Source organism: Staurois parvus, unplaced genomic scaffold (genome assembly GCF_062004578.1).
Source record: "Staurois parvus isolate SC_StPar_1 unplaced genomic scaffold, SC_StPar_1.0 ptg000289l, whole genome shotgun sequence".
NCBI lineage: Eukaryota > Metazoa > Chordata > Amphibia > Anura > Ranidae > Staurois > Staurois parvus.
The window spans coordinates 1,682,603-1,709,587 of NW_028318085.1; the positions used below are offsets into that span (position 1 = coordinate 1,682,603).

General features: G+C 43.2%; 1 protein-coding gene across 1 annotated transcript; it reads right to left on the reverse strand.

Annotated features, from left to right (window-relative positions):
• Positions 1-1,268: 1,268 nt before the first annotated feature.
• Positions 1,269-26,691, reverse strand: PIGQ (phosphatidylinositol glycan anchor biosynthesis class Q). Its single transcript, XM_089682430.1, has 11 exons — positions 26,565-26,691; positions 22,254-22,899; positions 18,222-18,353; positions 16,736-16,856; positions 14,404-14,530; positions 13,939-14,092; positions 10,589-10,700; positions 10,334-10,414; positions 4,618-4,732; positions 2,995-3,056; positions 1,269-1,561 (listed from the first exon to the last, which is right to left on the reverse strand). The coding sequence occupies exons 2-11, from the start codon at positions 22,892-22,894 to the stop codon at positions 1,409-1,411; spliced, it is 1,698 nt and encodes a 565-aa protein (XP_089538556.1). The 5' UTR covers positions 22,895-22,899; positions 26,565-26,691; the 3' UTR covers positions 1,269-1,408.
• Positions 26,692-26,985: the final 294 nt, after the last annotated feature.

The window sequence follows — 26,985 nt, forward strand, 5'->3', positions numbered from 1 at the left end:
ATTTCCTGCTTGCGTGATTGGCTTACAGATTTTCCCAGAAGTCTGCACTAAGATACTAAGAAGTCAGATTTTGGGCATCCCCTGCAACAAAAATGTAGTTTTTGGTGAGATACCACCAAAGGCAAACTACATCTAAAGGGATGCAGACCCTGACACATTCCTCAGAGCCCTGCAGGTGCAGCAGCTGATTGATAATTATAAAGTCACTCCCATTCACATTCATTTTGCACATGGACACAGACAAACAAACAGCTATTTCTTCAGAATAACAAAAAGTAGGCATGTGCAACAAAGTGTGTTAAAATCCCTGCAATATACGTATATCGCCAAGAAGGGGAATATTTTTCTCCCCATCGAAAGTGAAGTTACTCTTTAAAAAAGACCAGGTATCACTGCTACAGATTGACATGCAGCATCACTTGGTGGTGAAATCTGGTATTATGCTGTTCTGCTAGGGTGTTAGTTGGCTGTGAATGTCAATATTACAAGGCTCTTAGGGCTCATGTACACGGGGCGTTTGGAAAACTCTTCTGAATGATGGAAACTGACTGCTGGAAGACGTAGGTTAAAAAACGCCTGTTTTCTGGGTAGGGGGCGCGTATGAGCCCTACCCGCACTGCCATTCGTGGCCGTGGATGCCAGCGCGCGGTGATTACCAACAATCACCGACGGGGGGGGGAGACTGTTTTGTTTCAAACAGTCTTCCTCCCTATCAGCTCAGGCACACTGCTCAGGATGGCAATGCACAGCACAGCCATCCCGATCAGTGTGCTTACAGTGAAGCACACACACCCCCGCCCCCTAATAAAACACTCCCAGCACAAAGTTAACTCTTTGATCACCCCTCACATTAACCCCTTCCTGCCCAGTGCCATTAGTACAGTGTCAGTGCTATTTTTTGCACTGATCACCGTATTGGTGTCACTGGGGATGTCAGTGATACCAAGTCAGTTCCCTCCAGTGTCAGAATGTCCACCGTAGTCCTGCTATTAGTTGCTTCACTGGCTATATGTAAGGGTTTACAACCACTTTAAAGTCTATAGGAGGAGGGTAATCAGGGATTTAAGGCCCTTGGCTCTTTAACTTTCAGTGGAACTCAGGGCTGTGTTTAGCCGGAGCTCTTCTCTAAATGTATCTGTGCTGTAAAGGACTGGTTATTAGGGGAGGTACTTCCACACTGATTTTTATAGGTAGCTATGGTAGTGCATCCCCTAGCAGTATGAGTCAGCTGAGGCTTCACACAACCCTTGGCTTACAAGGAAGTTAATATGTTGGGGTCTATAAATCACTGAATAAGAAAGTGGAAAGAGTTTAACCGTTTCCTGGAGAACCTCATTAAACTTTCCACAGCCAATGTGAGATGACCTGTGGCAGTGTCCTCCTTGTAATAAACACTGCCTGTGCTCCTTCAGTCTTGTTTCTCTTCCTTCTGCTTCCAGGGGTAGATGACTTCCCCAATGAACAGCTTCTTGCACAAGGATCCCCATGAGTCTTTAGGGTAACATCTACTGGATGGGAGCCTGTAGGTGTCAAGCACTTGCCCATAGGGTAGAGGATTAATCTGTACAGAAAGCAAAATAGAAAATAGATATAAGATTTATCTGTGTTTCCCTTCAGTATTACATACAAATGAGTTCTCCTGAATAAACAGAGCTTATTGCGTACATACATGGAAAATAAAATTCATTTATAGAGCTGTACAAGAAAAGAAAGCTGGGTACTGCCCGTATCAAGCAGAGAGATTCCAGTTGTTGCTTTTCTAATACTAAATTCATGATGTCATCTGTGCTTGGAAACCTTAAAGTGGAGTTCCCCCTCCGGCAGCCACATTTGGCACCTTTAGGTATTTTTATTTATTTTTATTATTATTTTTATTCATTCATAAACACTTTTTTCCTCTCTGAAAGGACAGAGAGAGATACAATGTATCTCTCTTCTCTATTAAGAGAGAGAAAACAAGGGGGGGGCGAGCTTCACAGTGACTGATCACTGTGATATCCAATCAGGAGGCTTTCACAGCAATCATGTGACCCTGAATCAGGAGTTCCGGGTCCCGATCGTTAGAACGGAACCCAGGGCACTCATTAACAGCCTGGTCTTTGTGCTGGGAGTGCACTGTGCGGCGTGCTCTCAGCACAAAGACAAGTACGCAAATTAGCGGCCCCACAGAAAAAAGCCAAGTGCAGTGGGGCCGCTAATTTACATACACTTGGCGCCAAGAGGTTAAAGAAGAAGCTCAGTCTGTTAATAGAAAAAAAAATTTGATTCAGCAACTACAAATCCTATAGCTGCTGACTTTTAATAAATGGACACTTACCTGTCCCAGGATCTAGCGCTGTCCTCACCTGGGCTAGTTCTTCACTAGACTCCAGGTGTCGGCATACTAACTGGGCAGCCGGCTGTGTGGCACTTGGCTTCACAGTCAGGTACCCACTGCGCATGCGTGAGTCGCACTCTGCTTTGTGGATATGTGTCCCGCGGTCTGTCACATATCTCAGAAGACTGCAAGGAAGGAGGAGGGAAGTAGAACTTCCACTTGGATTGCCTAGGAGATACAAGCGGAAGTGGGAGCAGGTACCTGTCAAAACTGGGTACCTGTTCCCCCCCTCCAAAATTACATGCCAAGCTAGGCATAGGAGGGGGGAGGATGTCTTAAAGCGGAACTTTTTGGGTGGAGCTCCGCTTTACATGTGGTGACTGCATTATTTTTCAGGTTAAATTCATTTTCTAAAAAAGAAATCAGAGAAAATATACGCTACAGTGAGTGAGGTTTGTTATCCTAGAACAAGAAGTGTGTTACTGGCAGGATTGACAGGTGATAAAACAAAAAGCCTGAAGAAAGAAAACGAATGCAGCCATTACACAGATTTTTCTTCATGATAACCGTAGTAATCAATGCCATAGATCAGAACATCAGTATCATAATAAAACACCACTTTATCCAGCTTTATTCAGCTAATAATGCATATTTAGCAAATGATAGATCAACCTCACCTGCATCAACAATCGAAGTGCCTTCCCCTTTTGTTGCTCCAGCATGCGAAATTTTACACCCGCTGCAACAGAAGTAAAGTGGAGTTATCAAAGCAGGAAATGCAAAGTAGAAAGACCCACAGCTTCCGTCCATTGGGCTCTGGCTCCACAAGGTTGAGGGATTGAGTCTAATGGAGGATCTCGTGCTACCAACACAAACATGACGTGTATACCAAACCGTGGACTCTATAGAACATGTTCATATACTCAGAGGAAGGAAAGTCTCTTATCGAAGTGAGTCCTACTGACTTTTAGATACAGGTGTCCCTTTGACTCGCTCTAGTTTTCCCTCTCCCTCTTTTCTTTCTCTTCCTCATTTCCTACTTATCTTTCCTCTATATGAATTTTCGTCTATTTTTTTCCAGTCTTGTCTACAAAAGAAAAAAATTAGAGCAGCAGTGTCCCCCACTGTCAACAATCCCTATGATGATCTCAGCCCTGCATTGTACTTATGTCTCCCAACCTCCGTAGATACCTGATGTCTTCAGGGATTTCATGTGTGATACCTGTTGTCTGGCACAACCGGCAGGGTGGTCTATCGATTACTATTGTACTCTGGTTATACTTTGTTTACTGCAATGCTTTAGGTGTTTTCTAAATAAAGAATTAAAAAGAAAACGTTTAAAAGATAACATTTATGTAAGCAACTCTGTTCCTCTATGCTAAATAGTTTACTGTAACCTCAGACATCTATAGCATATGTCTCTTACCCTAGGTACATGGGAAAGGAAGGGTGGGGGGGGGGTGCAGCCATATTGATTCCATAACTGATGCTGCACAACGGCTATGCTTAAATGTACCCTCTCTCAGTGCAGGTCTATGTTGTAGTTGTATGACTGTTGAGTGACTTGGGTGTTGGATAAAGGCCAGAAAAATAACTCAAAATGTGAACTAAAAAGTATAAAAAAGACAAAAAAGAAAAAAACCCTAACATGTGCACATTGTGTCCTATTAAAAACAAGTACAGAAAATAAACTGCTGATACTCCAGAAAAATAGCATATTTCTACCCAGGGCTAAGCCAAGGGGTCGGAACAAGAGGAAGGGGTGCACTTTGGTCTTTTTGCCTAGGGTGCTAAAGGACCCTGTCCTTGTCCCTTGTCTCCTACCTGAAATGTTTAGCACATGTGGTCAGCTCTGCCTACTTCATTTCTGATGCATTAAAAAGAACACAGACTTCTCCACACCTCTCCCCACCCTCATTACCTCCATACCCCTCCTTGGGCACAATCAGACAGTTATCATCTCACAATACTTCTGTCAGGATCAACAACACTTTCAATGGTACATTTAGCAGACCAAAATGGAGGAAATAAGAGAAGTTCATTGGTAGGGTTTACATGCACTTAGTACAATATCTGCCTGTCTGTCTTGCTGATCCAATGGCTTCACATTTTTTTAGCCGGTGTCCCTAAATGAACATGTAGCGTAGGTGTTCTGGCTTCACTGGTTGCATGTCTGCACTGGGTCTGTGGAAGTACTGAAGTCAGAGAGGCAAGCAACTAGCACTTTCAGTAGGATGTCACTAATGGCAGACTCCATGCTTGTTTGGGTGCAGATCTCCTTTAAAGCATAAAGGACCCACCTGCCAGCCGGTAGGAACGGCAGAGGCGCAGCAGCAGTGCGAAGAAAGGGAGTGAGCTGAGCAGGTTTATAGTCATCTGAATGACACCTTGTACCATTATCACTAGTAGGCGAAGCTGTTAGAGAGAAAAGGAAATAAAGAGTCACATGAGCAGATGGGAAGCAAAGGTGAACAACTGTTGTGGTGTGTGTGTGTATATATATATATATATATATATATATATATATATATATATATATATATATATATAGCATTAGCTTTCATGTTTCAGTTTTTTTAAATTGCCAAACATTTAATGCCTAAGGCAGAAGTTAATACAACTAATGGGCTGTCGCAGGCTCTCATCAAGACAGCCTGATAATGCCCGCTCTTTCTGCTCCACTCATAGAAGCTGTAAGAAGCTGTACTGCAGATCCTTTGACTGGGGAAAAAAAAAAATCTTTGAATGGAGTGGGGTGGAGATATCAATCATCTGCCCATCCTTGATTCAGAGATCCTGTTTTATTCATATAAGCTATAGTATGGCTTCCATGAATAGAAGAGCTGGGCAGAAATGGTGGGCATAGTTGGGCTCTCTTGATGACAGCTTGTGACAGCCCATTAGTTGTATTAACCCCCGCCGCACTGAAAGATTGCAGCAGCAGGGGTAGGGGCAGGATGGAGAAAGACTAACTAACAGAAAAGAAATCAGCACAAGACACACGTCCCACTGACTGTAGGTTATGTCCCATATATTCTGATTTTTCTGTTTGTAATTTTGGTTGCACTTAGGCTTTAAATATAATCACTTTTCTTGCACTAAGGCAATCTGGGGCTGTTCTGCTTGTATGAAGACATCCCCCAGAAATCTTTTTCCTGCTAATTGGATCACTGTGATGTAGCCCTGATGAAGTGTCCAAACCCGCAAATCACATGAAGTGAAGTTATGGCCAGCAACAGAGCTACTATAATTAAAAACAGCCCAGCATATCCTTGCAGGTTCCTTTTTAAAGCTCAACTCTGGGCAAAAAAATTAATAAATTCCCATGCAGTGGGGCTGTGACAAGTTTGGCATCCGTGCACTTCAGGAGTCTTGAATAGTGGACTGTTCCTGACATCCTGACATTATCACACCCAGAGTTGGCTCCATAAACCAAGAACAAACCACACGGGGGGGGAGGGAAACATTTTCTGAAGGATCGAAGGATCAGGTGAGTAATAGCTTTCTATTCACCCCCAAAAAAAAAGGGGGCACAGCCCCATTGCACGGGGAAATTTTCTTTTTGCCTGAAGATGGGCTTTAAAGAATAAGTTCACCTTTCGATTTTCATATTCAGAGTGTAACATGTTATGAAAGGAGTAGCCCCCAATCTCCCCCCCATATCCCCCATTGTGACAGATCTTCTCCCCCAGCTAGCTGTCATAATTAAAAAAAAAAAAAAAAAACCTGGCCCTGCGGGGCTTCGCCCGCTCAGGCATGTCACTCATTCACAGTATTCTGTGAATGGGAAAACTACAAGTTCCGACAGCCTTTGCGGCATTTGGCTTGTAGTTCTCAATGAATTACCACAGCACTGTTGTGCTCATTCTTCCTGTCAGAGTGTATCTGCTTGCCCATACAAGGTACAAGCAGACAGATACACTAACAGGTCTTCAGGAGTCCTGCATGGCACCGGCGATCTGCTAATTGCTAGTGCAATGCTTTCAAGGCTCCCAAAACAAAAAATAGCAAATGCACGATTTTTTACCTGCAAAAAAATGTGCATTTATCATTTTTTTGTTAAAAGCTGAACTTATCCTTTAAGCATACTTAGTATGTGGAAATAGTATTCATGCGTCTGGCTTTCTCCTCCCCAGAGATTGTTAGGATTTATGAGGGAATGCTACAACTTCCTTTTTTAAGATTAAATGTTATTATAAACAGTAACACTTCATGTATAATCTCTTTTATCTCAGGCATGGTCATTGTAATAAAGATATATGGTTATATAGGCAGTATTCGCCAGTTCTCATCACTGGAATCCTGGACAATTTAACATACAGTATATTTACCCAATGCTCATTACTGATTTTACAGTTGAACCTGTTATGTTCTCCACAGTGTCTAAACATTACGTGCAATAAGCAGGCACATTGAGAAACTTGCAAGTAAATGGTTTGTTGTTTTTTTTTTTTTTAGTTTTAGATAGAGTAGGTGCGGTTAAAAGCCCTATTAGGCTTTTTGCTGTCTGTGTGCCATTGGTGAGATTTCATTTTATTACTGTGCCAGAGACCTAACATGAAGTGAGTGGAAAGCTCTCCGAAAAACTGTTTTAATAAAAACTGTAAAATTTGGGATTTTCTGTAACCTTTAGTCCTGCTGACAATGGTCAAATAGAGAGGGTGAATGTACATAGACAGGAACAGAAATCTGAAATAGGTTCTAAGCCCCCAGTCACATCGGGTGCGACTTGGCATACGATTTGCATGCCCTGCGACTTGAAAGTCGTATTCCAACTCGCACCCTATTGTCCATGTAATGGAACCGACCCAGACAATACTTCCTTTAGAATACCACTTCCCCGTCCGAACACCGACCACAGACACCACAAGACTAGACGACACCAGTCTTGAAGTAAACCAGGAGGTAGACACTTTATTTGAACACAATACAAGATATATACACTTAGGGGATAGTCCCCCCTCCCTGCATAATGACACGGGGGGGGGGCAATCTACATTTAGTAACAAGAGACACACAGGTATTCAAACTTCACACCAGCAGACAGTCCCATCAGGAGGGAGGGCTGCTGGAGACACCCCCCCCCCCCACTAAGCTAATACACATAAACACATACATCCCATAATATTTTGCTCCCAAGCCAGACAAACAATAGAACAATGGGATGCAGCCACATAGCATTAAACAATCAACAACCCCCACCCCACTTATCTCCTAAACAAGTCTACACAGCCTGAGACAAAGCCCACACAATAGTAGGACAGATCACCCTGTACCCATAACAGGCACAGGGTGATTTACACACAAGAGGGATATGGGGAGCTGAGACAGGGGTCTCACCACCTCACCAAAGTGAGCTGGGTTCCATGGGCCCCCCACCCAAAGTGACTCCCGTCACAGTCCACTATTAGAGCGGTCATATTGGTGCGGTTTCGACTTTGTCAGAGCCGCACTGATTTCCAAAGTAGTGCATGCACAGCTTTTGTTGCTATTTGCATAGACATCTGTGTCGGATGTCTTGCAAATCGCAATGAAATTGGCAGGTCACCCGATTTTGAAATCGTGCGACTTCACTGTAAGTCCCATGATTTCAAAATCGGCTTTGATGTGACCGGGGGGTAAAGCTACAGCTACAGTATCGCTACAGATTCACTTTAAAGTATTTCATAGCAAAATGCAGTTACAATTCCTAACATACCGTGGTAGAGGACTATAAAAGAAAAAAAGGTTTCATTGGCCCAACTCACTTCTGACAATTAGCCCTGCCCCTGACATTTGACTGGTAAAGGTCAGAATCTCTCCTGGTCACTGAGACTTTGGTATTTTAGTTTTGACTGAACTGAGTAGATCTTTAGTAATACTATTTTATTTCTAAGCAAATGCAAGTGTATAGATTGCAGATACTTTTGGAGGATTTAAGGGTTGCATGTACGCATTTTGTCTGCTCTCGATCTCCGTAGTGTACTGACCAGGCATCTAGTTGCTACAAAACAGCTGACAATGCTCAGTAAATGTTTGCAGTTCAGCTAAGTGTAATAACCATCACTGCCAGCTCCATATTAATTTCACCATAAATTGAACTTAACAAATCTAATATTTACATATTACCTGGTAAAGTGAAGTGTTGTTTCCTTTTCTATAGATGTGAGTGCCATTAAATCTGGCCATACAAGGATGATACTGCCACATATTACAAACATTTTAAAGCTTTTAAGAAATTTTAATGATTAGGTTTAGATCTATTTTAAACACACATTGTCAGCAAAAGGTCAGTTTATTATATATGTGTTTCAGGAATGTCATCAGAACTGAAAACATTTGAGACAAAAATTCTGTTTTTAGGAAAATACAGGGCTTTTTTCAGCGGGAACATGGGAGAATGCAGTTACAGCACCTCCAGCACTGAATGTATGTAATAGTAAGGGGTGCTGGGGTGTCATGGAGGGTATGTTGATGCTGACTGCTGGGGGACCTATTTTTGCATGAAGTTATATTGTTGCTGGTGTGGGATATATTGTTGCTGGTGGGAGATATATTGTTGCTGGGGGTCAATTGTTTCTGAGAGAAAACTACTGTTAAGGTCTTCTGTTGCTGGCTGCTGGAGGGTCTATTAATGCTGGCTGCTGAGGGATCTGTTGTTGCTGCAGGGGGTCTAATGTTGCTGGTGTGGGCGGTACTGGGAGATGAATAGGGGTGAAACACCAAAAATTGGTGCTCAGAGGTGCCTAGGGGGCGAAGACAAGGGAAGAGTTCCTGCACCTATTCTCTGAGAAAACACACTCACATCAAATGTCAAATACCACATTCATTACAATTTTCTGTACTTTTGATACATATTTATGATAATAGTATTAGCTGCTCTTGTAGGAAATGGCAAATTATATTTTATTTTAATTAGCACAAAATGGTGCCTGAAATCTGGCAATTAAATGCTAAGTCCACCTTACAAAATAAATGCATATATTTTTGCAGTAAAAAATGCATATTTTCTTTTTTTACAGAAGCCTGCAAAGCATTGCATCTACAATCAGAGGACTGTGGGTGCAATGCCAGGCTCCTGCAGACTCTTCTCCAACTACCGAGGTACGGGCTTTCAGTTGGACAGCTGGAGGAAGTGGAGTAGGATTATGAGTGATGTGCAGTTGAGACTTGTAGTTCATTTATTCACAGATCTCTGTAAATTATTGACATGGTTGTGCAGGCACAGCCCCACACAGTTGGTCAAATTTCAGGAGTATCAGCAGCAGCATGCTGACACAGGCGAGGTTTCTCAGGATTTTGCCATTAAAACATTAAACGAAAGCTTCAAGTGAGAACTGGGAAAGTGTAGTTGTGATAGAAAGAAGGGTCAGCCGCACATCGGAGGATAGATGAATATAGTGTGTATTTATTGATCTATAGGACACACAAAACACCAGATCGTGTGAAACGCGTTAACAGGTCCTGTATTCATGTCCTGGTGTTTTTGTGTCCTATAGATCAATAAATACACGCTATATTCATCTATCCTCTGGTGTGTGTCTGACCCTTCTTCCTATTGCATCGTGTGTGGTGGCGAGCCAGAGCCTGCACCTGTTGTGGATTGATCTGGATTGTTTGCCTGAGCGGTATACCTTTGTTCTTTGAAAGCGTATTTGTGCGCAGTCCTATGCCACAGACCCTGCTGTCAGGTGACAGCTCTGGGTCTCCCCTAGCAATCAGGAACCAATCAATGTGGTTCTCGACCATGAGATCAGAATAACAGCTTTGACATGGTGATCACATTGGTTTGTTTACAGGCAAATCTTTCAGCTCAAGTGCCTTGTCCATTTCTCAGCCTATATAAGCAGGGTATTTACTAAAAACAGTTTACTGCATAAAAGCCTTCCATGTCCTTAAAAGCAATGTGAAAATCAATTAGGATGGCAAAACAGAGTTTTTGTTTTTGTCAAGCTAACCAATGCATACTGATGCTGCAAAAATGTTGTTTGGGCATCAAGACCATAATGACCTCCAGTATTAAAGAATAGTACATACCAGGGTGAATACCAGGTAATACAGAGCAGTAGTTGGTAGAAGGAAGAGCAGGATTGTGAATAGCAACGTCCCCAGAAAAAGCTGCAGGAGAGAGGTGATATACAGTTACAGCAGTACATTGTAGTAGTAATGCATTACAATGGATCTTGCTTTTTCCATGCATAACCAATTCATTCAAACTGCAAGACAAAAATCTCTCAGCTCACAATTCCTTTGCTCTGAGGTAGAACTGTGGTTATAGAAAAGACTAGATACCTGATCCAAGTCATAAGAGCAGGAGTCCACCCGCTGACGCAAGACATTCCACTTTTTGCCACGAAACAGCCGCCAAAGAGACGAGAGCCCGTGCATCTTGAAGCAGTACAATCTAAAAGACAATTGGAAATCAATCAAAAACAAGAAAAACAGCATGTGCCCTCATGAACTAGAATAGCTAAACACCGGCAGCTCATCTGATATGTCTGCGTAGTTCCTAAGCTAGCCAGGGCACAGCTGTGACAGCCATTGTGACAAATGTAACTTCTGATCAATTACCTGCATGTTATAAGAATATCAATAGCTCGGCTGGCAATACTCTTTAAGCCAGATCACACAGTCCATTTGCAACTAACAGTTAATTTGCAACTGTGTTTAATACAATCCATCATATCTCAATGTCTCGTCTGCACTGAGATAAGGGGCGGACTTACCATTTGGAAACTTGGGCACTGCCCGAGGGCCCGGGGTCAATAGGGGGCCCCATGAGATGCCCCTGGTACGTACCTTTTTCATAGGCTTTTTTGAGTTTGGGCAAGGACACAGGGGCTCCATGATCCCGTATTGCCCAGGGGCCCCATGAGTGGTCAGCCTGCCCCGGCTGTGATACAAAAGGCTGCTAGCAGAATAGGTTGATATACAGACCCTACAGAATGTCTGAAGCACCACAAAAACCACAAAGTAATTATTATTGCTGATTTTCTTTGATTTGCTATATTGTAATTTGTGGTGCTGCAGACATTTACAATCTTAACCCCTTTGTGCCGGCGCCTCCCAGCTCTTTAAGAGTTTTAGAAGTCAGGAGGCGGGCAGGGTTTTAGGGTCATGTGACTGCCATGATTCGCAGTCACATTATAGGAAAGGGTCCCAATCGCAAGGGGAGATTAGGATCTTTCCGTGAGTCACGGACATATGTGCTGGGAGTGCACAGGGTGCGCGCTCTCAGCACATATGTATTTTCTAATGGCACGCAAATATGCGGCGTCTTGGTGTCTGGGCCTTGACCCCGAGCGGCTGCATATTTGCGTGCCATTAGAAAATACATATGTGCTGAGAGCGCGTGCCCTGTGCGCTCCCAGCACATATGTCTAGGGGTTAAATACAATTCATCACATCCAGATCAACATGTGCTGTGTAGTGCTTCTGTACAGGACCACAACATTCTGTCACATGATTCTCTGCAACCTATATTTCAGACAGAGCTACAGAGAGTGGCAGCTAATTAACAGGCACTGCCACCAGCTGTTTAAAATGAGAAAAAAAAAAATAGAGCCACTGTATGCTTTACATAAAGGATTTGCAAAAAAATAAATAAATAATCAGAGACCCATCCTGTTCCAGACTCTGGATCACTGGTTCAGAAAATACATGAAGGACTTTTCTCTAACTGGCAGACCAACAGAACAACCAGACAATTAGCATTTTTAGAAAAAGTTTAGAACTAGCAGTAGTGTATTGCTCTCATGACATCCACACACATAGGACACCCAACATCAGAGGTGATTTTTTTTCTTACAAAGCAATATACCTTTGCACGCTGGTACCAACTAGTATTCCAGCATTTCTCTTCTCCTCAGTTTCTCTCCCTCACCCAGCTAACGTGACCCCAGTGCCGATAGAGAGGGGCTAAAATGTTGCTGTGCAGGCGCGTGACATCCTCCTCATCAACCGATGACACCATTGGCTGTCAGGATGCCAGGGGCTGGCCTACACTTTGCCCAAGGCTGTAATGCTGCACAATACAAGCCTATGGCTTTGTGTAACAAAAAAACAGCGTTGATCCACCCACAGGCTTGTTGACAATTTTTGGGTAATTTAGGGCAACTTTTAGGCATTTTGTAGAAGCAAAACCCAGAAGGCACCCGGGTTGAAAAAGGTTATTTTAACCCACAAAAATAAAGCAGTTTTTTTCAGTTTTGGATAGAATGAAGAAGAGTTAAATTCTCTATTAGGTTTCCAATGTTGTCTGTTGCTAAATGTAGATTTCTTACCATTTTGTGTCCATGTGTCAAGAAGTAAGGGGAAATATTGTCAGCGATAGTAGTCACTGGGCAGGTGTCCCCACTAGCAGATGTTTCTGTATACTCTTGCTCCCATGACAAGATAATTTTACAATTTCACTCACTCTCTCCTCTTGTGAAAATTAATTATAAAACACATTTACCTCTTTTCGACTCTATGTACACAAAAACTAGAGAAAGTAAATTTTGTCTCTAATTCTAGGAATTATTTTTTGTCTAGGGGTGAGGGGAGCGGAGATTTACTTACCTAATCCTCAGAGCACAAGACAGCTCCTGTCCCCCCACACGTTAGCGGTCTTGTGAATGCACTGTTCCTGACGTCATCACGGCCATAGACCGGCTCTGGACGTGAGGACAGCAGGAACAGTTCGCTGCTGAACGTGAGGGAGCGCTGTTTTCCAGAGGATTGATGGATCGGGTAAGTATAGCCTTTCAGTGCGTCCATAGACAAAACAAGCAGTCACCCATGCAGTGAGGGTACAGCCCCACTGCATGGTGAGAAAAACATTTTTTCATGGACTTTGCTTTAAATTTAAAAATGTTAATGCTTGATTAAAATCTAAGAGTTGCAGGCCTGTTATAGTATGGATATGGTAAAAAAATATATCCTTAAAGCGGAGTTCCACTCACCCTGTCAAAAAATAAAAGTCAGCAGCTACAAAAACTGTAGCTGCTGACTTTTAAAAAACAGCCACTCACCCATCCCTCGGTCCAGCGGTGTGTCCCCCACAGCCCGTTTCACCAGCCGTCCTGTATTCCAGGAGGCCGGTATCTTCAGTGTGGGCACCCGGCTGTGCTAGCTTGCGGCTTCACAGCCGGGTACCCATTGCGCAAGCGAGAGCAGCATTGCGCTTCATGAATGGTCCTGTAGTCTTCTGGGACCTGTCATGTGTCCCAAAAGACTACAGGGAGGGAGGGAGGACACGTTCCGCTTCCAATCGCCTAGGCCAGGGGTAGGCAACCTGCGGCTCTCTAGCCGTTGTGTAACTACATTTCCCATGAGGCATTGCAACATTACAAAACTGAGTTACAGCTATGACTTGCAGAGGCATGATGGAACTTGTAGTCCTGCAACAGCTGGAGAGCCGCAGGTTGCCTACCCCTGGCCTAGGCGATCGAACCGGAAGTGGGAGCAGGTACCTGTCAAATTCGGGTAACAGCTCCCCACTGCTCCCCAAAGGTGCCAATCCTTAATGGGGAGCGGGGAACAGTACTTAAAGCGGAACTTCCCCTTTTGGGTGGAGCTCCGCTTTAATTTTTCTACCTAGGGTACGCACACACATAAAGGGGATTTATCCTGGCTTTTTGTGCACCCCAATGTGTTCCTACCTGGCCCCGTATACATAGAAGCAGTAGATGTGGAAGGTCAGAAGGGCAATGATGTCAGAAAGGATGGACAGAGCTACGGTCAAACCCAGACAAGCAGATAGGCCGATGTACCAGAGAATTACTTCAATGAAGGGAGACATCAGGCGGATGTAACCTGTAAACAGTATAAGGAGGTCAAGCATTAGAGCCAAGGTACACAGTTTTTCAGAGGTATCAGATTATTCATTGGCAGTGTGCTGGCTGGCAAGTGGTGTGAATTAGCAAATCAGAGGTAGCAGCCTGTGTATTCTATTACTAATATTTCAGTGCAGAAAATACCCGATGAAACGTTAGGTCATATTATAAGTGGTGTAGACAGAAAACACACCAGTGATGACAGAAGTAAAACGGAGTCTAGTACAGACAGGAACAGTGGTTTCTTATAAGGAAAACTTTCTGATCTTTTGGGATCTTCTACAAACGTACTTATCCACAGGTGGATGTGATACATAAAGAATCTTCCCAGAACCTCATCCAAGGCTCGGTTCATCTTCAGGCCAGCCGGAGCTCCCATCAGCCACTGCAGCAGCTCCTGAAGCTCTAGAGCTATCCGCTAAGTAAAAAGCAAAATATTAAAACACATTACATAGAACTCTATGATCTTTGGGTATTAAAGTCTCTATGTGCTTATAATCTTGTTATATGTGAATATTGCTCTCTGTTATAGTGGATTTTTCACAACTTCCTGATCTACCTTGTATATCAAAATCTAATAAAAATGTAATTTAAAAACAAACGCATTACAGAGTACACAAATGTGAAATGGTAAACATTGGAACAATGAACCTTTGTTTTAAGAAAACCTTGGCTGTGAGTAAGTTTTGGTGCTGCCACTGCTATCTTGCTCCTGAATATGCTAGTTGCCCGGCTGTCTTGTTGATTTAATATATTCTATGCTTCCTGAGCCATTGAGAGTCCTGTTGCCTTTACTGGCAGTACACTTGTTCCAGGTCATTTACACATAATACTGAAATGAGAAGATCAGCACAACTGGTAGCCAACTAACATTTTCAGAAGGAGGACAACAATGGCAGACTTCATATTTTTCTTGACACAGGTTTTAAAAACTGTTAATATAATTTAAAAAAATTGACTTTAGTAACAAACAAGTTATACTCACGTGCGCTGTGAAGTGGTCCCTTGGCGGCGATCTTGGCTCCTCCTCTTTTAAGTATGTCCCCATAGCAAGTCGATTGCTATGAGGGCACACGGAGTCTGCTCACTCCAGAGCTGTAGGTCTATGGAGCCGTGCTCCATAGACACACACAGCGGGACTTAGCCCTGTTCCCCACTTCCTCTTCACTGCATTAGAGTGACAGCAGCAGGAGCTAATGGAGAAGAGATGCAGCCATGCACAGTGCTGGATCTATTCTCCCCTCTCTTACCCTTCACACAGAGAAGGGGAGGACAGAGGAATGGAAAACATTTTTTACCTTAATACAAGGAATGCATTAAGCCAGTGGTTCTTAACCTGTGGGTCGCGACCCCTTTGGGGGTCGAACGACCCTTTCACAGGGGCCGCCTAAGACCATCAGAAAACACATATTTCCGATGTGTAAAGAGCAGCTACTGTGTAGAAAGCAGCTGCTGTGTTGAAAGCAGCTACTCTATTAAAAGCGGCTACTGTGTTGAAAGCAGCAGTATTGGAGGTAAAACAACACTTATGAATTATAATTACTGGGTAAATAATTTTATGGTTGGGGGTCACCACAACATGAGGAACTGTATTAAAGGGTCACGGCATTAGGAAGATTGAGAACCACTTCATTAAGCTAAAAATTGTTTTTAGTTTTACTATCACTTTATGCTTACAATATTTTAAAGTAACAACAGTGCTGAAATGCATCGCCTTGTGGGGCTTGTAGATGACAGTGTAATCCTTCAAATCCCTTAAAAGCCCAACCTGTATATGGGGCCCCAGGTTTTATTCAGTTCAGGAATAAGCCCCATCCTCTTTCAAGTGCCACAACTTCAGTGGGCATTAGATACTTTTGCATTTGACTGGTGAATGCTGGGAAAGAGTGGGTCAGGAGGGGCTAGTACTAAATCGTGGAGAATGCTGGGAAGAGGGTGGGTCAGGAGGGCATGGTACTAAATCACAACCTGTATATAGCCCAGGATTAGGATCCAAAAGGATCTCACTCAGTGGTCCAACTATACTATACTAAACCACAATCTGTCCATATCCTAAAATTCTAAAAGACGATATTGCATTAGATATACCTCTTTGGAGCAATGCTATGTGGAAGCTCCTAAAATACATAAATAAATAGCACGGTCTGAATAGGATATCCAAAAGTCAGCAAAACTGTCAATAAACAAAAATGACCTCTGTATACTAGGCATCATCCAGTGCCTTCACCCTCAGCACTGCTGCCCACAGCTCCAATTCCTGCTGCCACCCAGTTTAAATCTCAATTCTTTTAGGTATGGGGTACATTTTGACACTCTCCCCTGGCCTCCAATATAGAGTGGTTGGTGCCTGAGAGGCAATTTCCAGGCCAGAGCCCTGTCACAAAAGTAGAAAGTGAACCTGAAGGAAGCAGGCATGACTACAGAGCAGCTTGTCTCTGCGTCCTCTTGTCTCACAAATACCTTGTGTTTTCTGCACAAGAGTTTAGGAACTCCTGCTGTATACAGATGGAAATGTGCAGATTAAAATCTGTAGTCCATTTTATATACCTTGGGAAGGTAGCAAAGGATTCAATGATGCATGACATAAGAACTTTAAAAAAACAAAAAACCACAACCTACTTACGTCAGCAACAGGGATGAGAGCATCAGCCATCTGACCTATGTGATTGCCCTGGTACAGCCAGGACATCAATAGAATGCCCAGAGTTACATCTACAAACAGTGATAGGAAAGTGTTGGCCTTTCTGTAAGCAGAAGACAAACAATTAACACTGGGGTGTGAACAATAATTATAATGTAGAAACTTTTGATCCACTCATACGTCATGTAAAAATCTGATTTTAAAAGGAAAGTTTCAGGGACTATATCTGAAAAGGACAGAAGAAGGCGAGTGTTAAAAAATGAACACGTATGTTAGGCCAAACTTTTTTTTTTTTTATTAGAGTGGGGGGGGGGATTAGAGCCCCTACCTGGTTTTCACTGTTCTCCAGGGATTCACCCTTACTTTCTAAAAATGGTAGAATAGTCTGCAAGAGGGACACAGATATAAAACCTGACAGGGGTTCTAGCTTTACCATACTCTACTATAAAGCCAATTGTTTTGTGTGCATGTTACGTTTGGAGGGTTCCCCTCACTTTCTGTCTGATAAAACACCGTCAACAGGACAGGAAGTGAGGGGAAATCAGCAATTGCTGACAGTATGAGCTAGAAAAAAAAAATGCTGTCTTGATATACACTGTAGTTACATATACACCCAATGCTGTAGTTTCCAAGATAGCTTTCCAAAGGGACCATAGTGTAATAAAATCCTTAACTCAAAGCTTTTTGTCTATGCACCCTTTCTTCTGGTCTCTGGTTGTTGTTTTTTTTTTTTATTATTATTATTAATGGAATTAATCCATTCCATTAGAGGTCTATGGGGCCACCGTTGCTGCATCTAACTCCATTTATAAAACAGCAGGGACAGAAAGTAGACAGAGAATGTGATCACTGAGCCTATGGTGCTGAAGTCCCAGCTATGGGAGAGCTGTATCTACGAAAGGATAACACCAAGGTGAATATTTTATACATTTACTTGGACCGATGTAAAATGTGCATTTATTATTTTTCTCCAAAGGAGCTTGGAAAGCATTGCACCGGCGATCAGTAGATAACTGATGCCATGCTGGTCTCCTGCAGACCTGTCAGAATATCTGCTTACCGTGCAGAATGTACGAGCAAGCAGAAATTGTGACAGGAAGCTTCAATGAACTACCATGGTGCTCCACAGCGCCGTGGTACTTCACTGAAAACTACAAGCCCACAGCCACTAAGGCTGTCAGGACTTGCAGTTCATTCATTCACGGAATTCTGTGAATGAATGATGTGGCCTTGTGGCCGCGCTGTTTTAAAATCTGACAGATAGTACAGGGAAACTTCTCCCCGTATTATCTGTCAGAGGGAGATGGGGCAGCTAAAGGAACATGTTACATAGTACATGTTCCAAAAGGTGCACTTATCCTTTAATGATCATGACGAGTGAGAAAGAAAAGTAATGAGATGCCAGAAGGCTGGCAGATGTGAAAAGCAGACAATGACAGCATGCAGCAGGAAGGTAAGCAGCAGATACCTCATGAATGTCACATGGTCATGGGCTTTCTCTGAGCTGCTGATCAGTCGGAGGTTTTCTAAACGTCTCCCCAGCTGTTCACAAATAGACATCTTGTTCCACAGGAAAGAAAGAGGCTTCCCACTAAGAACCCTGCAGTAGAGAAGGATTCCAGTTATTAATAAGACAACAAGGGTGTATCTGTAAGTACATAGGAAAAGTACAGCATAGTATAAAGCCAAGTCTTACTTCACTCCATCAGTGGTGTATGAAAATAATTATAGATGAGCACCTACCTGTGGTCCATCAGTGCCGGGTGAGATGTGCGACTACTTCATCACTTTGAATTGGACAGTTCCCATGTACACGGCAGAATTGCTACCTGAATTTCTTAGTGGTCCTCCCCTTGTCGCAGCACAGCATCGGCACAGCTCTTTACCACTCTGCTGATCTTCAGTGTTTCCTGCACTCCTGTCTACACTAAGCCTCACCCAGGTCTCGATAAATCCAAGTACAAAGATATAGAAGACACCCAAATATAAATTACACTTCCTCCTAAACCTCTTTACTCCCTCAAGGGAGAGCAAGGTTTGCATCACTGTAGCCAATGAGGAAGCGATTCCTCATGAATAGATGAGTGCTCTTATTGGCCATCCTACCAGCAACAGGATCCCTAGTGAAACAGCCAGAAGGGTTCTTCCACTAATGCCCCGTACATGCTATAAAAAAAATCGACGAACGTATTCATCCGACGAGCAATCGTGCTATTTTATGACGGTGTGTACAGTGGGGATCGAAAGTTTGGGCACCCCGGCTAAAAATTTGTATTAATGTGCATAAAGAAGCCAAGGAAAGATGGAAAAATCTCCAAAACATAATTGAAAGACCTTAAAAGAGCAGTGCGTGACAGACAGCCCAGAAATCTCAAAGAACTGGAAGACTTTTGTAAGGAAGAATGGGCAAAGATTCCTCAAACAAGAATTGAAAGACTCTTGGCTGGCTACAAAAAGCGTTTACAAGCCGTGATACTTGCCAAAGGGGGAAGTACAAGATATTAACTCTGCAGGGTGCCCAAACTTTTGCAGACGCCATTTTTTTGTTTTCTGTTATTTTGAAAGTGTAAATGATGGAAATAAAATCTAACTTTTGTTGACATATTATAAGAATGTCTAATCTGTAATTTGATGCCTTTTAGAGATTTTTCCATCTTTCCTTGGCTTCTTTATGCACATTAATACAAATTATAGGCTGGGGTGCCCAAACTTTCGATCCCCACTATACATCATTTTCGACAGCCGATTCCGATCTTACAAACCAAAATTAACGATGGTGCAAACATCAAAATTTTTGTCGTCTGAGAACAGAACTAATTATTTTAGTTTAATGTGTACTGTTTTCGTATGAGAAGAATTGGATACGAAAGACCACGCATAATCAGAAGCTGCTTATGACCCGGAAGAACCTGAAGAAAATAAACACCACAGAATATTCGTGACTATTACAGCCATTAATGTCAGCAAACAGTTGTCTTCAACCTACCCCCAAAAAACAAAAATTTGTCATGAAAGATCCGTTGATGGGGGATAACAACTATGGCATTGAAAGGTGTGGCTACAGGGTCACACGTACATTACATCACTTCCACAGCTACGCTACAATGTTCATACGCAATGCCATTATCGTACAATATTTTTCTCATGCATAAAAGCACATCGCTTTCGACCAGCTGCGTACAATTGATGATAATCGGACGATCGTTCGTCTAATTTTCTTATAGTGTGTACGGGGCATAAGAGCATTGTTTGTCCTAAACTGCCATTAGATTTAGTTGAAGGACAGTTATGATATAGTCTATTATGGAATTCTTTATTCAATAAAAGTGTAACAGAGCACATATTCAAAATGCAGCATCCCATAGCAACCCGATTTCACTTTATTTCAGGAACAGTAATTGATTTCGGATTGGATGCTCTGGTTTACTGCACTTTTCGTACCATGACTGCTTTCTGTACAGTCTTCGTGAATATTACTGGTGGGAGGAGGGGACACAGGCCAGACAACTGTAATGTGACACAACAGTGTACATAACTTTAAATCTATATCCCTCTTCTACCATTTAGAAAAGACAGGAAAGCACTGATATTTTTGTATAAAGAAAGTGCATGAACAAGAAAATGTATTTCTGCATACAGCATCCAATCAGAATACTTATGTAAATTTCAAATCATGGGCAGTGAAGTGACAACTGAAAGCAGACTAGTTGCTATAGCCAATTTACATTTTCTTGCTACACTTTTCTAAGAAATCCGTCATAACAGGCACAAGGTCAGCTACTGTCATCCACTGTTACTCTAAGGCCCCATTTACATTTGTGAATGGGCCTGTTAGTGATTACATGCGGGAGACTCAGCAAGGGCAGCTCCACCACCGGGGCTGATCATTCGAAGGTAATCACTTCATGAGCAATTACATGTGAGCAAATAGCAGTCAGCCTTCCCTTGCTTTCATGGGGGCTGCCTCCTGCAGCTAATCAATTTAAACTCCTGCTGGGACTCCTGCATGTAGTCACTAACGACCCCATTTGCAAGTGTGAATGGGGTTTTAGTTGGAGGGGGATTTATAAAGCCGCTTAACCGAATTAATGCATTTAAAAAAAAAAAAAAAAGCCTAGTGCTTTACAAATGTGCTTTGCCCTGCACTTGCTCTTGGGCTAGGACGCATGTGAGGTCTCATTCAATTTAACCACTTCCCATCCAGCCCATGTATATAAACGGCCGGACGAGAGCAGTTCAGGGGTGGGTGGATGTTTATAAACGTCCTCCCGCTTCCCTGCTTGTGCGCACTCCCTAGGAGTGCGCAGCACCGAGATCTGATGCCTGCTGTGTCCTCTGGACATAGCGGAACACCGATCGCTGTACAGGACATCTGTGTGAGGTCCCGATCATGTGATCACTGATTGGCCAATCCACTTCCTGACATCATTGCTTACTACTAGTGAAATCTGTGAATGATCACAGAGGTCACATGGTACAAAGCTATACACAACAGCCTTGTACCATGTGACAAGCTGTGACCAATCACAGCTCACACAGTATTTCTCAATGGCTGCAAGAATGCAGCCATAGAGAAGGAGAGATGATTGCTTTTACAGCCTTTATGGGTGTAAATGCAATCAGTGTAAAAAAAAAAATCACCACCCCCCACAAGTAGTACAGTGTCACTATAGTGACACTGTACTGCTAGGGTGACAGTATGTTAAAAAAAAAACCAAATAATAATATAAATAAATAAAATAAAAAAGTTAAAAAAAATATTGAAAAATTATAATTTTTGGTTATAAACTAATTTGGGATTTTTTTTTACTAAAAAATAACTGTATAAATTTTGGCCAAGATTTATGAAAAAAAGATTATTTATTTGCAACATTTTATAAGAAAAACACTTTTTTTTCAAAATTTGTGGACTTTTTCATTTATATAGCAAAAAAAAAATAAAAATCCCAGTGGTGAACAAATACCACCAAAATAAAAAGTTTTCTGTGTCTCAAAAAAAAAATGCTAAATATGGGTACAGTGTTGCATGACCGCACACTTGTCATTCTAAGTGTGATAGCACTGAAAGATGAAAATTGGCCTGAACTGGAAGGGGGTGAAAGTGTCCAGACTTGAAGTGGTTAATAAAAGTGGTGGACGAAACTCTGCAGAGAACACTCGAGGATACCAGGAAAGCCCTGTCACATGACCTGTTAAAGTCATGTGAGAGGCTCTCCTTTAACCCACAAATGCTCTTTGCAGTAATATGCACACAACGCAGGACATCAGAGGCTCCATTTTAACTAGGGTACCAAGTGACTGCTGTTACCATAGTAAAAGGAGTATATCATTGGCCAACACTATTCTAACTAGAATTGGAACACATCAGACTGCTACGCTTGGTATAAGGGCTGATGGCAGTGCCACAAACCTTTGTTATCATGTTAGCCCTACCAGACCTCCCAAAGTAGGCCTGTTACTATGGTCATATGCCAGAAGTCCGTAAGAACTTGCCTCTTACCTGAGATTACAAATGCTTGTGATCAGTGAGACAAAAAAAGAGATGACAGCACACAATGGCATGGATGCTTGCTTGCTCAGTTCAACAATAATACTGGCCTCTACCCCCTCAGACTGCCAGTGCGTTAGGTGTATTGGCCCCTCATCATACTTGTCCTTGGCAAAGAGTGGCTGGTGCTTGGCCACAGTATCAAACACAGCAGCGATCTCTGAATATTCAGATGCAGAGTGTAACTCGGACAGCATCAGCTTCCTCTGGTCATAGTACACCAAGATCACATCCTCCGACTCTTCATCTTCCATCCGCTCTACCTTGCAGTCCCAGAACTTGCTGGAAGACTCCCGAGCGATCCTCAACCAGGGCTGGTGACTGAAGATACTTCCCAGCTCTCCCAGAAAATTAACCATTTTCTCATCCTTGTCCTTGTCCTTCTTGCTGTGGCTCCAGGTCCCAATTACAGAGAGGCTCAGCCCGGTCTTCTTCTCCATCTGGCTCAGATAGCGCTTCACATTGGCTGGGATGAAAGGAAAATGCAGCGTGGCCAGTACTACAGCAGACCTGTGCTCTGCCATCCAACGTCCAATCAGAAGACCGTTCTCTGCTGCCGAACAGCAGGTGGGGAAGAAGATCTTTATAGCCATAATGACTGCAAATAAGCAGAAATATAAGAAATCAGATAAATCAATACACGTTGTCCTTTTTAGATGTACGTTTTATGTATCAACAATTATTTGGAATAATTAAAGGGAACCTGTTATGTGTTAACAAGCCTCATGAAGTAAATTGCTAGAAACCTCACATGTCTATGGCAAGCACAAGGACACAGAATATGAAACCAGTACTAACTTGCATGCATGTGGCCAGGACATTACAGCCCACCCCGTTTCTGGCAGAGGAGAGCAGAGAGGGATCTGTCTGTACTACAGGATAGTGTGCACCAAGCTTGCAGCACCAACGAGGCTTGCTGTGGCAAATTCTTTAGAAAATGTTTATCATTTAAAAAAATCTTCCTCCCCACCCCTTCCTCTGTTCAAAACAAGTTTTTAATGCGGAGCGCCATCCAAAAGGGGAAGTTCCGCTTTAAGCCTTTGTCCCCTGCTCCTCATTAAGGATTGGCACCTTTGGGGAGCAGGTACCTGAATTTGACAGGTACCCGCTCCCACTTCCGCTGCGATCATCTAGGCGATCGGAAGCGGAAGTTGTCATCTCCCCCTCCCTCCCCGTAGTCATCTGGGACACGTGACAGGTCCCAGAAGACTACGGGGCCATTCACAAAGTACAGCGCTTCTCGCACATGCGCAGTGGGCACCCGGCTGTGAAGCCGCAAGCTGTCACAGCCAAGTGCCCACACTGAAGATGCCGGAACCAGGGAGAGAAGATGACTAGTGAAACCAGCCATGGTGAGGACACCGCTGGACCAAGGGACAGGTAACCCTAGGTTCACACCTATGCGGCTGTGCGGGCTGCGTTTTGCTCGGACACGAGAGCCCATTCATTTAAATGGACTCCCGTGCCCGTGACACAAAGGGAAAGAAGTACCTGCATTTCTTTGGAAAACGCAGCCCACACAGGAACCTCGGTTCTCAGTACGGTTGTGTTTCCCAGTGCGGGCGGCGTGCCATTAAAACTAATGGCAACCGCCCTCGGGTCCACAATTCTCTGTGCGGGAGGTACGGCTGCACGGATTTTCCTGCGGATCCACAGCGGCACCACCCGCATAGATGTGAATTGGGGGTAAATGTCTGTATATTAAAAGTCGGCAGCTACAGTTTTTGTAGCTGCTGACTTTTTTTCTTTTCTTCTTCTTCTTCAGGTGAAACTTTGCTTTAAGTGCCACTCACCTCTCTCTACTCCAGCGCTGCGCTACACATCCTCCTCTGTTCCTGATTGCAAGTCCTCTTTCAGCTTGAATGACGCACAGGGGTTGATTTACTAAAACCGGAGGGTGCAAAATCTGGTGCAGCTGTGCATGGTAGCCAATCAACCCCACAGTTTAATTCAATCAATTAAAATAAACGTGCGTGGGAGTTCCATCAGATTTGGCATTGCTGAATTTATGCAGCTTACTGTACAGGGTGGACAGACAGGTAAGGCACTTAAGGGCTCATTCACACCATGGTGCAGAGATGTCAGTTTTTCTGCACGTATTATGCAAGGACGCAAAAAAATTAATTGTTCTCTATGTGCTCTGTTCTCACCACAACACTAGTATCAGGTGCAGAATTTTTCTGCGCAGGAACCTGCAACACTCATGGACATGTGCATGAAAACTGATGTAAACTGATGTCTCTGCAAGTGAAATCTGTACATCAGTTTCCATCAGTTTGTTTGCATGTTTCTTCTACCTTCAAAATCCTGCCTGACCACCCATTTTCATTCTGGAGCTTAAGGCTCCATTCACATTAGTCCATCTCCAAAGTCACATGATTTCCAGTATGACTGGAGGATGACTTTGATGTGACTTATGGTGCAACCTTGATCCAACTTTATATTCTCTGCAGCAAAGTAGCACAGGCAGCTTTTCAAAATTGCTGCGACTTTAAGTTCACAGATTTGAACAGGTACCATTGCAAAGAATGCAACTTGTCATGCGACATTGATGTCCAAAGTCGCATGACAAGTCACACAAGTGTGAATGCAGCCTAATGTTCCACTTTAAGTCCAATGAGATTTTAAAATTATAGTCATGCAGATAATAAATGCAGATCATGCAGATAATTATTATTATTATTATACAGTATTTATAAAGCGCCAATGGTTCGTTCAGGAGGTCTTGTGATGAGCGGAGTGTGCGTGCTGGGCGGTACTTGGATATTAGGTCAGTGATGTAGTTCGGGGCAGTATGATGGACAGCTTTGTATGTCAGTGTTAGGATTTTGAATTTGATCCGTTGCGCAATCGGAAGCCAGTGGAGGGATTGGCAGAGGGGGGTGGCGGAAATGGAGCGGTTGGTAAGGTGGATGAGTCTGGCAGCCGTATTCAGGATGGACTGAAGCGGGGATAGCCAGCGGCGAGGCAGGACAGTGAGGAAGGAGTTGCAGTAGTCGAGTCGTGATATGATGAGGGAGTGGATGAGCTGTTTAGTGGTTTCTGGGGTTAGGAACGTGCGGATTTTGGCGATGTTGCGGAGGTGGAGTCTGCACGAGTTTGTTAGCGATTGGACTTGGGGCTGGAACGATAGGTTGGAGTCCAGAATGACACCAAGTACTCTGGCCTGTGGGGCGGGTTTGATGGTGGCGTTGTTGGATGTGATGGAGAAGTCAATGGGGGGGGGGGGGTGTCCGGGCTGGGGGGAAGACAAGAAACTCGGTTTTGGAGATAATAAAAAAAGATACTTATCATTGTGTAAATGCTTTGTAAAGCAAATTGATATGAGCCGGCTTGATTGCAAACTGCTTCTATTTTTTATAAAATTTTATAATAGAAACTAAGAAAAACATTTTTTTTTCAAAATTTTTGGTCTTTTTTTTTTGTTTAGCAAAAAATTAAAAACCCATTGGTAACTAAATAAAGAAAGCTCTATTTGTGTCACAAAAATGATACAAATGTTCTATGGGTACAGTGTTGTATGACCGCGCTATTGTCATTCAAAGTGCGACAGCGCTGAAAGTGGAAAATTGTCCTTAGCGGGATGTGGGAGAAGGTTCCCGGTATTGGGGTGTTTGGGCCCCCACACCCACCATCACACAGACATACAATACACCCAGGCTGCTGCCCATGCACAATTTCTGGTTGATGTCAGCCAGCGATTAATTGAATAAAACCGCCAAGTGACGCAACAACCCGCTGTCAGCAAATTCTCCGTGCCAATCATATCTGTCGGTGTGTGGGGTCTGCATCCCTGGGCTCATACTTGTAAATGAAAGCTGGCTGAAGGTGATTGTGTGTGTCGAGCATTGCAATACAATCATCTCCTAGATTGTAAGCTCCGAGGATCAGGCCCTCCTATCCCTCTTGTATTGAACTGTATTGTTGCTGTATTGTCTCCCATTATATTGTAAAGTGCTGAGCAAACTGTTGGCGCTATAAAAATCCTGTATAATAATAATATATAAATCCTGTATAATAATAATATATAAATCCTGTATAATAATAATAATATATAAATCCTGTATAATAATAATATATAAATCCTGTATAATAATAATAATCTGCCCCTCAGGCCCTGTGTGCAGTGCAGCTCTTTGTACTAGGAAGGAACATGAATGACTCTGGCACACGAGGCTTGCTGGGACATGTAGTTCCCCAGCTACAGGTCTCCCCCCAGTTCAGTAAGTGGTACACTCCTGTGTACATCAAGTCCTCCCTCACCTGAGCTGATAGCGCGGCCGGCCTCTCCTTTCTGCACCGTCACATCCCAGTCCACCCACGCTAAGGGTTAATTAGTGGCATTAAGAGGTCACTCTCCCCGCAGGCTGACATTTTCAGCCACTTCCGGTTTCTCCACTTCCGTAACTAAGCGAAGCGGTCCGCTGTCTAAAGTGCCCGGGGGAAAGCAGGCGCCGCGTCTCTTGGTTCCGGGAGAAAAGAAGGCTGAAGCCACTCATTTGTCTCAGTATAGGCCAGCGAATAAACGAGTGCTTCTCCAGTCGTGCCTTACTTTGTATTGGGGGAATTCAGGATCTCATTATTGTTTTTAAGTTTGTGAGGAGCAAACATGATTATCCACTTCAGGTCCGAAAGATTTACCCCCTTCATGGCCGGGCCATTTTTTGCTATTTCCCACTGCGCT